Genomic DNA, 15,699 nt, shown 5'->3' on the forward strand with positions numbered 1-15,699 from the left:
ATGGATGGTGGGTCTGCACAATGGTCCCCGAAACTTGTGTAGTTGGGTAGCTGAGCCCAGTGCTGCCAGCAGCATGGCTGTGGCAATGCAGAGCTTGGAGAGGGCCACCACCCTGTCTGAAAAGGGTATCTTTTTGTTTCCAGTACCTGAGTAAAGGCTAACAGCTGTGGTACAGACATACTGTCTATGCCTGGTGGCCTTTATTTGCCTGGCAATCTAAGGACCCCTCCTCATTACAGAAACCCCATTGCTTTGGGAGAAAGCAGTGTGTAGTAACTGCTGTGTTCCCAAGGGAAAGTGCAAGAGCAAATTGAGTTTTCAGGTGGGAAAGTGTGGGAGAAAGCAAGTTTTATTCTGGAGGGCATTGTTCTACCTATGTGACTTGTAACATTTGAGGATACTGAATAGAAACCAGATTATGCAATGTTCTGTTGTGCACCAGTGTAATCAAACACTAGCCTTGATAAGGAAATAAGTTCCAGTGAAGCAGATAAATTGTTTATTTATGCTTTAAAACCAAACTTCATTAACCAACATACTCAAACTGAGATGAAAGATGAAAATATAACAGCGAATGGCTTGGCAAGAAGGTGACTCTGTGCATTTATTTCTCAACTGAGAATGTGGGGACCATCAGTGACCCTGAAAGTCTATGCTACAGGCTTCAGTAATTACTTCCTTCCCAGAGCAGGAGCATAAGGAAGAGTCAGCCACAAGCTACACCTGTAGCCTCACAAAGTATGACAGAAAGTCAAATGTGGTTTCTGTTATTGGACATAAACATCCCACAAGCTGTCCAGCTTGGGAAGACATTACCTGTAGAAACATGTTGATGAATGATAGTTTGGGGTTTTCAGGGGGTTTTATATGTATATATATGGGTGTGTGTGTATCTATATCTATACATCTATATCTATGTCTTTTTACTCTTCCAGAAAAGAAGCAGCTGATTTCTACGTGGACCATCAGTCAAAACCTTTTTATAAGTAGGTATATCAATTTCAACTTGACATGTGGTAAGCTTATTTACTGAATGCACAGGATTCATTTACCATATTTGGTACTGCAGGACCATGGGAAAATCAGAACTTGTCTTAGTTGAGTGGAGCCTTTTGCAAAGTATGCACCCTGTTCATCCTCCTCCAGGAACAGATCCTTATTTCAGCTATCCAGGGTTTTAACTCGCACTCTTTACAGCCTGATGATATCAGAGGAATGTCTTTCCTGTCTCAGAAGTGAAAATGCTCCTAGCAAGGCAAAACTTCAAAGCCAAGGGAAGGAGCATGTTAGGATCAGGGTGGAGCTTGCAGATAATGAGAATTAGAGGGGGAACACTTAGCTGTGAGAATTGATTTGGGAGCAAGTACCCCAAATCATAAGTAACTGAAAGGATAGCAAGTGGGGCAGTTGTTTACTGTCCTTTGGACAAAACGTCAAACTTCCATGGTGCTAGACTGCTCAACCTAACATGAAAAACCTTAGTCTTTCCATAACTGACCAGATTGATGCTTATGACCCAGCGGTGGTGTCGTTTCTACTTTGTCTGAAAGTGCCAACAAAAAACTTTTCCTCCCTCTAGACTTGGTGGTCTGCCTCTTTTAGGGAGAGGGTGCGGCTCTGCCTTGTGTTTTCCAGCCATTTTGGAACCTGGGTTTGCACTGACTTGGTCAGAAGACCTGGTTTCAGTACTGTCATGAAGTGCCTGAGTATTAGGATCTGCCAGCTGCTCTCCTGCGACAGCAACTGGTCTATTGTGGGTCCAAACTCAAGCCATACACAGAGAAATGGCCCCAGGCTACATCTGACCATGTTAAAGATCAGAGGAAGATTTAGAATTGCCTTTTCTTTGCTGAGTAAGCCTGCTTGAATATGTTAATAAATAAGCAAGAATTTTGCCTGTAGTGTTATTTCACAGATGTCTATCTACACTAATGGTAATTATCTGAGGAACTGTAGCCTTTGTCCACTATGATGTCCCTGTTTCCCATCCTGCAGTCCTATTGGCTACATCTTCTGTGTAAGATTTTTCTCTAAATTAGAAACAAATAGTTGTAAAGCATTACGAATTAAATAGAACAAGAATCTTCAAGGCAGTGAAATGTAAAATCTCTGACTTGTTTATATCTGGCATTGTATTACTTGTCTTTAAGTTCAGATTTAGTTTGCAAGTCCACTAGTCAATGTAAGTCCAGTGAATAGTAGGGAAAAATAGCAATTCTACTTGTTTGGAAAAGAATGTTTTTCATATTAAAGAATTTTATTTAAAAAAATTATTTAATATTCAGGATTAGTCTGCACAGTGTTATAGAAAGAGCTTTTTTCTTGGATGTATGTATATGTAAGCCATTTAATTGTATCCTAAACAAGCAGTCTCTGACCAACAGTCCATTGAGTCCCAATAGCTGAGTTCCAATAGCTTTTTCTTGTGTAGTTTCTTTATGTTTATGTAACTTTTCATAGTTTCAGTATTGTTCCTTTAGCAAAGAACTAGTAGGATTTCTCTTGTCTTCTTGCTCACTGATCATTGCATAACTGATCATCAGGAAGAAGATGGTTGGAGAAGCACACACATCCACAATTATAATTGTGTAAAGCTCTTTTTGTAGTACAAAAAGCATTGAGTCAACTTTCTCCTTTGTTGATTCTGTCCAGACTACACAGTAAAAAGGCAGGCTTGTTGGTATGCATGTTTTGTAAAGATACAGAATTATAATTGTGGTGTTTTGTTTAGTTTTTAAATAGAACGTTTGGGTTTCCAATTTTGGGTGGGTGGTTTCCGTGTAAGTGAGGTGGTCAAGACAGGAAGCAGGCTGCTCCTGACAATCTCTTCTCCTTACTCATTCATCCCATTAAAAATCACTTGACTTCTGCTTGTGCCAGGATGTGATAACTTACTTTGTGATTAAGTCCCCTCTCCCCCACAAACTTTCCCAAACTTGCTTCTCCCTTCTCTCCCACTTTGGATTTCGGCTGGGCAAAATCCATGGGAGAGATCCATGGGGCGGTGGAGCAATCCATCCTGACAGCAGTGCTGAAGTTGTGTCAGGGCATGTGTGAGGATCCTGAAATCCTGCTGTGCAGAAGAGACATGCTTAGGAATTGTTCCTGTTGGACAAATGCTTGACAGGGTTTCTTTCACTGTTGCCAGTACTGATCTTTTAAAATTTCCTTTCAAATCTAACATACTACACAGTAGCTCGCGTGAGTTTGTATTATCTGGGGTTTTTTTCTACAACCATAATAAGAAGGGAATGTGTGCACATCACCTAGTCCAACCTCCTCCTCAAGCAGAGCCAGCTTCAAAGTTAGATCAGGTTGCTTAAGGCCTTGCCGAGTTGAGTTCTGAGCATCTCCCTGGATCATATGTTTTTGTTGGTTTTAATTTGTAGCATGGATCACCATGTGCTGTTTCCATTTTACAGTGAGCTTCTCCAGTTTATAACGAGTGGTCCCATTGTTGCTATGGAAATCTTAGGAGATGATGCAGTTTGTAAATGGAAAACATTACTGGGGCCAGCAAACTCTGCAGTGGCTCAGACTGATGCACCAGACAGCATTAGAGCGAACTTTGGACGTGATGGTCTAAGAAATGCAGCCCATGGCCCAGATTCGGTTGCTTCAGCTGCTCAAGTAAGTTTTTGACTATGTTGACTGAGGTTTATTTTTACTTTATCTGGTAACAGCTGGGTCAGAAATTCCTCATTTTTCTCCCCACTGGAGTTCAGAACTAGTTTAGATATTTTTCATGGATCCTTTTTAGCATGGAAAAATAAACTGTCTGGAAACACAAATCTCATTTATCTCTGTCACAAAGGGGAACCTTGGGCACTTTGATCAGGAGAGCATGCCTGGTCATTTTTAATGTCTTCTGTACATCACAGACATTGAGTTAATTGCATAGTCTGCGTAATCTACCTATAGTCTATCAATGTTGGTCATAAAAAGAAAGGGATTAAACAATTAAATCCTTTTGTGCCCCCATGTGTTTCGCTTATCTGTTCTCCTCCACAGTCCTCACTAGTCCTCTACCTACAGCCTACTTGCCTCTGCCGTGATTGTTCAGAATGAATGATTATGAAATCAGGCCACTTTGTATTGCTTTGTTTTGAGAGGTAATACAGTGGGCCTGGCTTTGAGGAGTTCGGTTCTCTTTTGCTTTGTTTGCAGTGTGTCTTTCCTTAGGATTAAGCAAAAGCCCTGGGACTGGGTGACAGTTATTACCAGCCTTTCTACAGAGTTGAGGTGACTATTTGTGGGTGGTGGTGTGGGGTAGATATGCTGATATATGATGGTAAGAAAAAAGTTTACCTCACGATTGATTGGTATGCGCTGTGGTATCTTAGTGCTGGGCCAGTGGGGAAAAGATACCAGTTGTCGGTTCCTTGGTCCTAGTTTTTCCTCTATTTGAATTGGAACAGCTGCAGTAGTACAGCTGGAGAGAGACCTGCCCCAGAATACCTAATAAGCTGCCAAGTACTGTAGGCTAAATATACATAGAGATTATGTCCTGGTGGTGAGGGCAGAGTTGGTCAGCCTCTTCTTCTGGCTGGCTGTTAGGCTGCGTGGCATAGCAAGCTAACTGCAAAGCGTGGGTGGTTTTCTGCTGGTCAAGCACTCGTCTCACTTATCTGCACCATTCCTGGGCTGCTGGATCCTCTCCGTGTGTGTCCGGTTTTGGCAAGAAATCATATGCTGGACCTGAAGTATTTTTGTGCTGGCAAACACGATGAAGATGGTACAGAAGATAGTCAGGAGTTTGGATGAAATTGATCTTTTCTGATGAAGGAGAATTTTAGTCAGAAATGTGTTTGTAGCTCTGGTTAAATAGCTGGATGTCTTCATATAGAAGGGTGAAAGTTTCTCATTGTTCCTGGTACTGCCATGACAACTGTGCCAGCTTTTGAACTGAGAGTATAGGAAAGAGTATCTATTAGCATAACATTTTGATTAGAAGCATAAGTATGTGCTTTGGCTTAAGTTTGTTGTTCTTTGTACAATTCATTATTTTTGAAATGCTGTTTGAAGGCCCCATTCATCTGCAGTATTTTTATGACTGTGGGTTTATTTTGCTGAGCTTTTGCAGGTGTGTGCATCTTCTGTGGTGTTACTGATACAAACCTTCAGTAAATCAACCAAAATTGTGAATTTAATACCCCTGTGCCTATTTTAATTTAGTAGGCCCAGTATAATGTGGCTGTATAGCAATTGCTGTGGAAATTAGTTGGCTGCACTTTGCAGAAGCTTTGCTGAAAAGAAAGAAATATAAGATAAAGGGACCTAAATGAACTCTTCTGAAGGAAAACCCAAGTCCCAACCACATCTAATGAATGTATTGTAAACTGAACAGTTAGAGTGGAAGATTGAATTGTTCTTTTGGAGGCTAAATGACAAGTGACAGTATGCTCTGGTATACTCTAAGCAGGCCAAAATTTGGAATTTCTTTATATCAGGAATAAAGGGAAAGGAAAATAATTTTCTTTTTAAGGCTTCACTTGGTTTTATTTTGGCATTTCATTATCCTTGTCCTTCAGCATTATTTTGTTATTTTCTTTTTATGATTTTTAATGGATAAAACAATGTTAAGTATTGTAAATATTTTGATGCCTTTTTCTGGCTAGTTCTTTTAGAGTAAACATTAGTTAACAGAGTGGGACAAGGTCTTTGAAGCAGGCAGCATTTTATCAGTAGAAGGATGTTGGAAATGAACCCTTTTGTCTCAGATATGCCCACATAAAATGTGGATCGTTTGCTAGGAGAAAAACAAAAACCATTTTCCCTTCTGTTGAAAGATCCATTAGTTTGAATTGTGTAATTGTTCAAGTAAGGATTACAGGAATCGAGTGCCATGAGCAAAAGACTGGGAGATAGCTAAGTCTATTCCATCTGAATTGAGTTAGTAAATTAAATGAGACAATTCCAGGAAATGACACTGCTACTGTTACACAGGAAAAAATCAAATAGATTCAGTGGTAGTATCTCCAGGATATTATTATTTCCCTTAAATAGAAATTCATCAGTTCTCTTACTGAATTTGACCAATAGGTCTGAAACTGAATCTGTGTTTTGAGCATTTGACTAATGTTTATTGGCAGATTGTGTAACATATGTGAATAAATGGTATGGAAAAAGTGTGAAGCTGGCAGTGAACAGTGAAAAAATATCACTGAGGAAAGAAGCCTGGCTATCAAGCTCACCCCAGTATGGTCTAAGACCAACGCTATATGATACCTGAATAGTGATGGTGGGGGGAAAAGGAAGTGATCGGAGGCATTGAGGTTCTTTTGATTCATCTCAGAAATCAGAGCAATTTTGTTCATCAGCTTCAATTCAGTAAGACAAAAAAAAAAAAAAAAAAGGAGTCAGTAAGGCACGAGGAGTGAGTCAACAATTTTACACAAATTTTAGTTGTTTAAGACAAAAGGAAAAATAGTTGTCAACACATAGGATGGAGGTCAGTTTTGTATAGGGAAAGAAAACATACTGAGAAATGGATGGTAGTTGCATTTTTGCTCATATAGTGGAAAAGTTTATGTGAAAAGAGAGAAAATAAAGTATGTGTATATGGGAGTGGATTTAGGAAAGATACTGAGGAAGGAGAGAGAGAATTCAGAAAGCTGGGAACACTTCTACCAAATGATGGTGGCAGCAGCATTTTGAATGCTCTGAATGGAAATGTATGACATTGTGGAAGTGAAAAGAAAGACATTGCAAGAAATATTCAAATCGTGCTTTTATGATTGTAGGAATGGTGCCAGAGAGGGAAAGATATATTTGAGAGAGTATTATAGGGAAAAAATATTTGTAGCATAAAAATTTGTATTTAAGGTTTTTCTTCTCTGACTATGGATACTTCAGATGATGTTACTTGTGATAAAAGCTGATGTATGCAGCTAGATCAAACTAAAATGTATTCAATTACAATTGTTTTTAGGAGCTGGAGTTGTTCTTTCCCTCCAGTGGAGGTCATGGACCAGTCAACAGTGCAAAATTCACAAACTGTACTTGTTGCATTATTAAGCCTCATGCAGTTAATGAAGGTAAGCAATACAAAGTGGAGGGGAAACCAATGTGTGCTTCGTTGTATATACATCATCATTCCTGTCCCCTTTCTTGGGAGAATGAGACTGCAAGAGCACAGGGTATATTTCCTAGTACGTGCAAAAGTATGCAAGTAATGTTCTTTCATAGACCTTTAGTATTTCTGCAGTTCAGTTCCATGAAGAGTGGGTTGTGTGCTTTACATGTGGATACTTCTTAATTTCAGAGTAAGAAGTGACAGGTGAAAAAAAGAAGAACGATAAAAATACACATGAGATTTGATGAATCTTACTGCGACAGCTTACCATGTCCTTTGTTCTGTCTGCCCACCATACGCATCTGCTGGAGGTAGCATTCTCACGGCAGAGTGAAAGCGGGACACCTGGCCATATTGCAGGGCCTTCCACTCACACAGTAACACATTCTGTTAAAACTACTCACAAAGGAAGATTTGTGCTGATACAAATCTTGTTCTGCTGAATGCAGTGGGGATGGAAAGTAGAAAAGGCTTATTTAATCTATAAAAGTGACCCAAAGACCTAAAGCATTTGTTGGACTCCATGATGCTTTCTGTGCTGGAGAATGCCCCATGAGCTCACCATACGAGTATTGGAAATGTTTAATGCCCAGCTGTCACCATGCAAAAATAATCTCACTTTTGTGTCCTGTAGTTGGATACAGGACCACGTGTAAGAGCAGTGAGTGCAATAAAATATGTTGGCTCTGGCACTGCAACAGTATTTTTGAGTGCAGAATAAACATTGCCATGCGAGAGCATTGAGATTTTTCTAGTAAGATGCAGAGCACGCTGCAACATTTTAATCACTTCTCTGTGGATAGCTGAAATGGGAAGAGCAGAAGTGGCTGTAGCAGTTTCCAGGCCTTTCACACCTCAAGTGGGATGTCTGGAGAGCCTGCTGAAAAAAAAATGGCTTTCACAAGAAAGAGTCTCGCACTCACTGCTGATAATCTGCTTGTTATCTCTCTGAGGCCTTGCATGGTATCTGCTACCGATAAGTCTGCCATGCAGGAAAGACAGCGTGGTGTTCCTTTTACAGAAACATGGGCAGAAGCTGGGATCTTACTTAGCTAAATGTTTGCAGAGGACAGACTTTTCCATGGCAGGATTGTTAGGGTCCTTAATTTGGTTGTGAAAATAGCAAAGTGGATGGCTCGGGGTGTGCTTTCTTATACTTAAGACATAATCTCTATTACATATGGAGGCTCAGATTCTCTCTTAGTGAGCTCAGATTGTCACTTCCTACTTTTAATCTTCTTCATTTCTGTAGATTTCATAGTGCCCTGTCCGTTACTTACTTTCTTTTTTATTGAACTTCTCAGAATTTTTCTGGAAAAAAAAACCCAACCAAACAGAAAAATTCTGAATCACCAAAGGACCAATTCTAGCCCTGTTTGCACTCCCCTCTGGGAATGAGTGTGTGTGGGAGGTGGGAGTGGTGAGAGAGAGAAAGAGGTACAAGTACCGATAAACGGAAGATGTAAGCGCACACCCAGCTTTGCAATGTGAGCACTAGAAAGACTGGACTAGAGCTGAGCTTAATATCCACGGTATAGTCCTTTTTCTTACACCACAGAGGGCTGGAAAGGCAGACCGCAGCTGCCAAACAACAACTAAAATTTGAAAGACAAAGTGTACCTTGTGTGAGTGTTCTCTGTCCATACAGCTTTGATTACTACTCTCAACAGAATGAAGAAATCAAAACTGAATTTTCTTTTCTAAGTCAGCAAAGCGTTTAATCAATTTTAAATTAATATCAAGAATCATGGAATTCGGGGACTGGCTATGCTTTTTACCTTACTAAGCTCTATTATTCCTGCCTGTTCTCTCCAGTGTTACTTGGAATGTTTCAAAAGCCACACGTGCTGCATCTCTTAAAGAGGTTATGAGACTGAGGCGGTCTTGTAAAACAGTGCTTCTAGCTGTGGCTGTCCATCCTGCTGGTTCTGGTGGGGAGAATGGAAGTGGAAACACGGCAGCTGGAGAGGAAAGGAAATCCTATGTGGCCATCAGTGCGAGAAGGTGGTTTGGCGGAGGCATGGAGAGGAATTTATGTGGGTCAAAGCAGCAGAGCCTCTTATGCATTGCAGATTTGATTTGTGCTCTGCAAATTTTCAGTATTGAGTATCTAAAAATAAACCTTTTTGACATTTCCTATGCGCTGCTGAGGCTTTGAACTTGATTATCTAATTACCATGAATATAATCTGCTCATTAGACATATACAATTAGATGAAGTTTCACTTACATGCTTGAGCTTATACGGAGCTTTAGTCTTTATTTCTGCAGAAATGTGTCTGAATTTGTGATTTGAATTTTGGTTTCCAGTCCTTTTCCCAGTGTTTCTTTTTCTTCTAGAGTCCATTGCATAATTGATTCTTAGAAGGAAAAATCTTCTATTTTTCCATCCTGGAAGATGATTTGCTTTAACCACAGCTGTCAGCTAGGAAGCTTTTCAGTGAGCTTACCTTGCTGTCAAAAGGCTGGATCTAATCTCTAGTTTACGCTGGTTAATTCTGGGACAGAGTCCTTTCTTAGAAACTGCCTTTGATTATCGTAGAGGGTTTATAAGGTTCCTGTCCAGGGACAGAGCAGTGGAAAATCACTGTTGGTTTTATCTCTCGCCTTGCTGACCCTCTCCTGACGGGCATACAGAAACATCTGTTGCTAGGCAGCCGCGGCAGCGCAGCCCCAGCACCTGCAGCAGGACCTGGCGCAGCGCTCACCCGCCTGATAGCTCCTGCAAGCGAGAGCACCGAAAGCGTCTGCCAGGCTGCAGGGGAACCCTGGGGCCTGATAAAGGGCGTTGGGGAGTTACACAAAGTTTAACTTCAGCTGTCAAGGGTGCTGGTAATGCTGGAGGGGCGGTATTGCTGGCCCTCTAGGAACGTGTATCATATGCACATCTTAAAGAAGTAAGGCAATAGCTATTTCGTCAGTCTGGTGTCAGCGTAACGTCTTCTGTGGAGATCAGAGATAGGAAAGCAGCTGGGAAGGCCATCGAAGGCAATGTAGCCCCGTGCTCTGGACAAGACAGCTTTAGCTCATTCTGTAGCGGCTCCTCACGGTGGAGATGAAGCACTTCCCTGGCTGGCTGGAAAGTTGGCAGGTGGTTGTATTTTAAATCCGAAGAGGGTTTGCAACAGCAGTCCAGTTGCTCTTTATTGGGAGCTGAAAGAATGCAAAAGCAACCAGATGCTACTCCATGCAGACTTGTTCCAACAAGGGTTGTGTTGCAGACACACAATGTGGTTTGACCCCTCCAGAATCTGCCACGCTTTTCAGTGTCTTTTAGCCGCCTCCTCCTCTTCTCCAGTTTTCGGTTGAGGAGGATGGTAACTAGTAAGCACAACTCCTTAGTGTGTTGATTAGGATTGTAGGGCTTCATTATTTAATAATTGGAGAGTTTTAGTGTGGATCTGTGTTCTGTAATCCACTTGCTTCTTGTGCTTGGAGGTTCTGATAATTCAGCTACAATGTCACAGCTGCAATCATTTAGCCATTCTCTTTTTGTAATTCCCCTCCTGTTGTTATAACTGGAGGTATTAGCAGTAGTGCTCAGAAGCCAAAATTGTAAATGCACCGAAATGGATGAACTTCAGTTTAATACCCTGAGGACAGTTATGGCTCGACTGTTTTGTCGGCAGAAATAGCACCTTGTAGATCACTGGGTGGCATTAACTTTATTGTATTTATGTGTAAAAGTTTAGTCATGTTTGCTGCAGAATTAGAATTTGGTATTTCATGACTAGTTTAATATTTCTTTGATGTGGCTTTTACTTAATTCTTTTGAAAAACAAGCAGGGGAAAAAAATGACAAAAATAGCGATGATCAGGCTATAAAGGCTGAGGTCAGAAGCGAGTTATATTTCATATTTTGTACTTAGGTTACAGTACAGAGCTTGAGAGGAAAAATCCTGCCCTCCTTTTCTGCGCTCCCAAGCTGAGACATGGGTTTTCCTAACATCAGAGTTTTGCCAAAACCAAATTTGGGGCTAGAACTGTGCCACAAACTTGAAAAGCAAAGCTGCTGGTCAGGAATTCATTGGACCTGATGCAATAGTAACAAGTATAGTTACATGTATGTAGTTAGGAAATAAGCTGGAAAAGGAAAAGAGGATAGGATAGAAAAGGTGCAAAGGCCTGCCTAGGCGTAAGGAAGCCTCTATGGCCTTGAGGGCTCCTAGATGTGAAACTGGTTACCCACACAGGTTGGTTTGTAGTATGTCTTAAGCTTGAGATTTTTGTTCTAACATTGCTGGTAGGTTAAACCCTTGTCCCTTTTTTGTAATAATAATAATGATGATGATGATGATGTTACAGTGGTGTCTTCCACATTATTCTTCAACTAAAATTTAAGTCTCACAGGAAACAAAAGTGGGTTCTTTCCAAGTGGAAAAGATGTTCTGGGGACATGCGGTTTTAGACTTGAGTGGGTGATAAATCTTAGAGAGTGCTCCTGTCTTAACTTAATACCTACTGGACTATGAATTTAGAAATTCATAGACCTTTATATTGATCAACAAAACACTGCATGACAGGTAACCATAAGAATCGTATTTCCTTATTTATGTGAAAACTTAGAAAATTTTTAATTGAGAGAATAGTTCCTTGTTCTAGAGACAAACCTGACTTGGACAAAAAGAATACCAAGGACCATAACTGAGTCTCAAGCACGTACGGAAACAGGATTTACTTATGTAGGATCTCAAATGAAGTTACTTTACAAGAGAGAGTAGGGAGAGAAGGACTAAAATCCAGCATTTTAGTAGATTATATGTCTGATTGCAAATAACTGAAGAGCTGTTCCTGACACGCGATATACTTGTTGGTCTTTGAAAAAGAGAAGGCATCACTGTGAAAATGTCCAGTTGACCTCTCTAGCGTGCCAAGTATAGTTACATGTATGTAGTTAGGAAATAAGCTGGAAAAGAAAAAGAGGATAGGATAGAAGAGGTGCAAATCTGTCATCATTCTCGGGACTAGGTATCTATATCATTGTTTTATATGAAGATGATTTGTATTAATAAGATTTTTAAAAATTATAAACAAACTCTGGAAATTTCTTTTTCATCCTGGGTTTTAGACATAAATTTCAGTAACTCATTTTTATTTTCAGGAAACTTAGAAGTAGAACAAGGTTTTCAGAAAGCTGTTTTCTCATACTTGAGAAAAATGAGGAAAGAAATTAAAACAAACTGGATATTTCTTTTTAAGCTTTCTCTTAACACAAGAACAAACAAAGACAGAAAGACAGAAACTTAAGCCTTTCTGTTTTTTTGTAAATATACAACCATCAGTTTGAGTTCAGTATAACTCTTGCAGAGGTATTGATCTTTCCTTCTTAATCTCTCTTCCTCTTGGAAAAATCTTGAATCTTTCTTCCTCTTGAAAATCTTGGATTCTATCATTATGAACTATATTTTCTCATCATTTCCTCACACATTCCTCTTTATCTTCTGTCTATATCTGCTTGTCCTTTTTTTTGCCCCTCATGGTTAGCCTGGGTAGCTGTTGAGCTCCCCTTTTAATCTCTGTTGGCCCAATGTGAGTCTTTCAGGAGACCCTCTGTCCCTCTGTAACTCACTTCTTGGTTGTCCAGAGTACAAATACAAACATAACTCAAAATCCTTTTTCATACAGTACACAGCAAGGCTGGGAGATCAGTAGATGGAGATTATCACTATGGCCAAACTTTTGGGAGTCTAGAAATGGTGTATTTATGTTGCATAGTAAGAATGTCCAGAGTTATGTTATTTCTAAGTGGAAAACGCAAAAGGGAAGAGACAGGTAAACCTTGATCTTCAGGGGATAAGTTGACCAACTCATAGGAAGAAGTACACGTTTTGAGAAGGACATCTGTCAGCTTCCTACTGTACCGTGTTTCGCAATGTTGTCTGAATCAAAGATTAGTGAGAACTTCAGCTGAAATATGTTGCAGGAGGGTCCAGCTCTGAGTCCCACTTTTTCCTCTTTTGGAATTCAAAATTGACTTTGCTCAGAGTCAAGCCTGATCGTGATTCTCTGGAGTTTTGGGACAGGACCTTTAATGCTTGGCAATAAGGAATCAGGTAGTTTCATTGTACTGTGAAGCAAAATTGCATTTTAAAATGTCAAAAATAGACGTAAAATGAAATTGCTACTTTAAGCACCTGGTACTGGTTACTTCTAGAAATATATTACTGGATTAGGTGGATCATTGATCTGATCAGTCATGGCAGTTTATCTATTCCTGTCAAAAACCTGTGGTTGTTCCAGAGGAATTTTTTTAATTATTGGAAAGGTATTAAAAAATTACATATAGAGGTTGAGATGAGTAAGCTAGATCTTGACTTGCTTTGAAGGCAGTCTGCTGTCTTGCCTAATAAAGCTTTAATGGTGCAATGGTTAAATTGGGAAACAGGCCAAGAAGAAAGGGAAGAGAATGTAGCATCCCTAGTCATAGGGCTGGTGGTTTGTAGTGCCTGGCAGGTCCAGGTAATGCAGCTGTTACATCCCATTAATTAAAGTGCTTTTAGGTTAAAGGTGAACTTTTATATTCCAATCCATATTTCTGCAAACAGTTGTAACATTTTTCAGTCTGGTGTCTTCCCTGCTACTTTCTGCCTCTTAATGAAGTACAATTTTCAAATACGGTGTGTTGTAAAGCAACAAAGTATAGAAGATCAATGTAACTGAGAAGGTCTTGGTGCCATATCATTTTATCTGATTAAAATATGTTGGAAGATTCTCTGTCCTCTATTAGGTGCATAGTAACATAATGCTGCCTAGGAGACATAAAGCATGTGCATGCGTGCTCTCTCTCTCTCTGTCACTCTCATATTTGTTAGGATTAGTATTAAATTTGCCCAGTTGTATTTCGTAATGCTTGTGATTCCTTTGTGCTTTGTGACTGGAAATTCATCATAACTGGTGCCTAATCTGCAGCTTTGATTTGGGTTCTTACTATAATCACATTTTAAACATGCACTGACCCTGTTTGAAGGGTCCTTAAAAAGTTGTTTTTTCACTAAAGATCTGGATTTTAAAGTTGAAAACAAATTGTTGAAAGCTGCTGAAATGGCACTCTATCTAATTAGTTCTTCTTTTCCTCAGCCTTATCTGCCCACAAAGGAGAGGACACGTCCCAATTCAGTCATGCAACTGGCTGAAAGTCTGAAACAGATCCCAAGCCGAGCCTTGAGCTTCCACTCTTCTGTTGCTGGGGGATTGCCTCTATGCTTTTTGTTTCTATTTTCGTTCAGGTAGAATTTGAAAGGAAAGCGTCCCTAGGAGCAATGATATGTGTAGTGGCTAAACTGGGACAAGGGAGGCCAAGTCACTGGATTTGTAGATCTGCGCTGCCACTGGTAACTCGCTTATCCTCCTGTGCCTCAATTCCCACATCTGGGAAGTGGAGCTAACATCCTGCTTTGCAAACATAAATGAAATCTCATGCCTCTTCCTCAAGGCGCTTTGAATTTTTTTGGCAGGACGATCTGTGTACAATAATGACAGTAACTCCTTTGGTTAAGGCTTTTGGGTGTTGCAGTCGTAGGCAATCTGGAGCAACAAGGTGCTCCATTGCTCTGATGAGTGAGAGTGAACTTGGGAATACAATGTAGAGGAAAATCTTGATAGGTTTATCACACTTAATTATTAAATGAACCTTGTATTAAAGACTTTTATGCAAAATACATTCTTTCTTTGATTTCTATCATTAAAGGAGCCTGTCTTCTCTCTACAGAGAAGAAAAATCATAATGACTTCAAGCAGAGAAACAGCCCAGAAATCTGAATATTTGAGTCACTCTTTGATTCTCTAGAACATGGATTTTGCTTACAGCTTGTAAAACTGCTGAGGACACAAGTTCTGTAAAAAGCAGATCTCCATAGTACCCCAGAACCTGATACCTGATGAGTATTTTAATTAGATGCTTGCTGGCTGTGAAGGCCTATGCAACTATCTCATTCTTGACTAATAAAGTGTAAAATGGAGATCTGTCATGCAAAGCAGCGTTCTCATCCCCAGGTAGCCTCTTCCCTGCAAGTGGCAGTTGCCATTTGTCTGCCACTGCCCTTTCTTTGTTGTTTCTGGTGAAGCAGTGGCTGTTGACTGGAGCATTGGCTCTGAAGATCAAGAATGAGGAAATGTTTATGCTCTGTCACAGATTATTTATTCATTTATTTATTTCCTGAATGATCCCCAGCCAGTCACTTAATCTTTTTATAAACTCGCCGTTCATCTCTGAAGTCAAGACTGCAGGCTCGCTGCCTCAATGGAGCCTGTGTGTGGAAGCGTCTGAGCTGCTCAGCCTTATCAGCAGGGTGGGCAAAAAGAAACTAGAGGTCTGATTTCTCTCTCTGACGTGGTCTTGCATTTCCTGGGCAAACCTGTCTCTTCATTTTCCTACTGCAATTATTTTTTTTTTCACCTTGAAAAAAGGGGAAATATATTTTCCCGGTTTCACAGGAGTGTTAAAAGGAAACTTTTATCAGCAGTAGTGAGCCATGACAGTATAATGGGACAAGAACTGCACCTTCCTCTGCTCGTTTCTATGTTCTGTAAGCTCAAAGAGCTACGTGGACTGAGTATACCAAAATCTCAGTTTTCCCTTTAGTAATTTGAAGATTTTTGGAAGAAGTATGCACTGTTTTATAAGGG

General features: G+C 40.1%; 1 protein-coding gene across 6 annotated transcripts in view; it reads left to right on the forward strand.

Moving 5' to 3' along the window:
* The window catches only part of NME7 (NME/NM23 family member 7), an 89,672-nt gene that overhangs the window by 32,029 nt on the left and 41,944 nt on the right, over positions 1-15,699 (forward strand). For all 6 annotated transcript variants that reach the window (XR_008578553.1, XR_008578551.1, XR_008578552.1 and 3 more), the window contains 3 exons: positions 936-986; positions 3,423-3,630; positions 6,932-7,037. Coding sequence is in view for 3 of the 6 variants with exons in the window: in XM_054836242.1 (XP_054692217.1) it covers positions 936-986; positions 3,423-3,630; positions 6,932-7,037 (365 nt within the window). In the remaining 3 variants the exon portion in view is untranslated. The remainder of the gene's footprint in view (positions 1-935; positions 987-3,422; positions 3,631-6,931; positions 7,038-15,699) is intronic.

The sequence above is a fragment of the Grus americana genome, chromosome 1 (genome assembly GCF_028858705.1).
Source record: "Grus americana isolate bGruAme1 chromosome 1, bGruAme1.mat, whole genome shotgun sequence".
NCBI lineage: Eukaryota > Metazoa > Chordata > Aves > Gruiformes > Gruidae > Grus > Grus americana.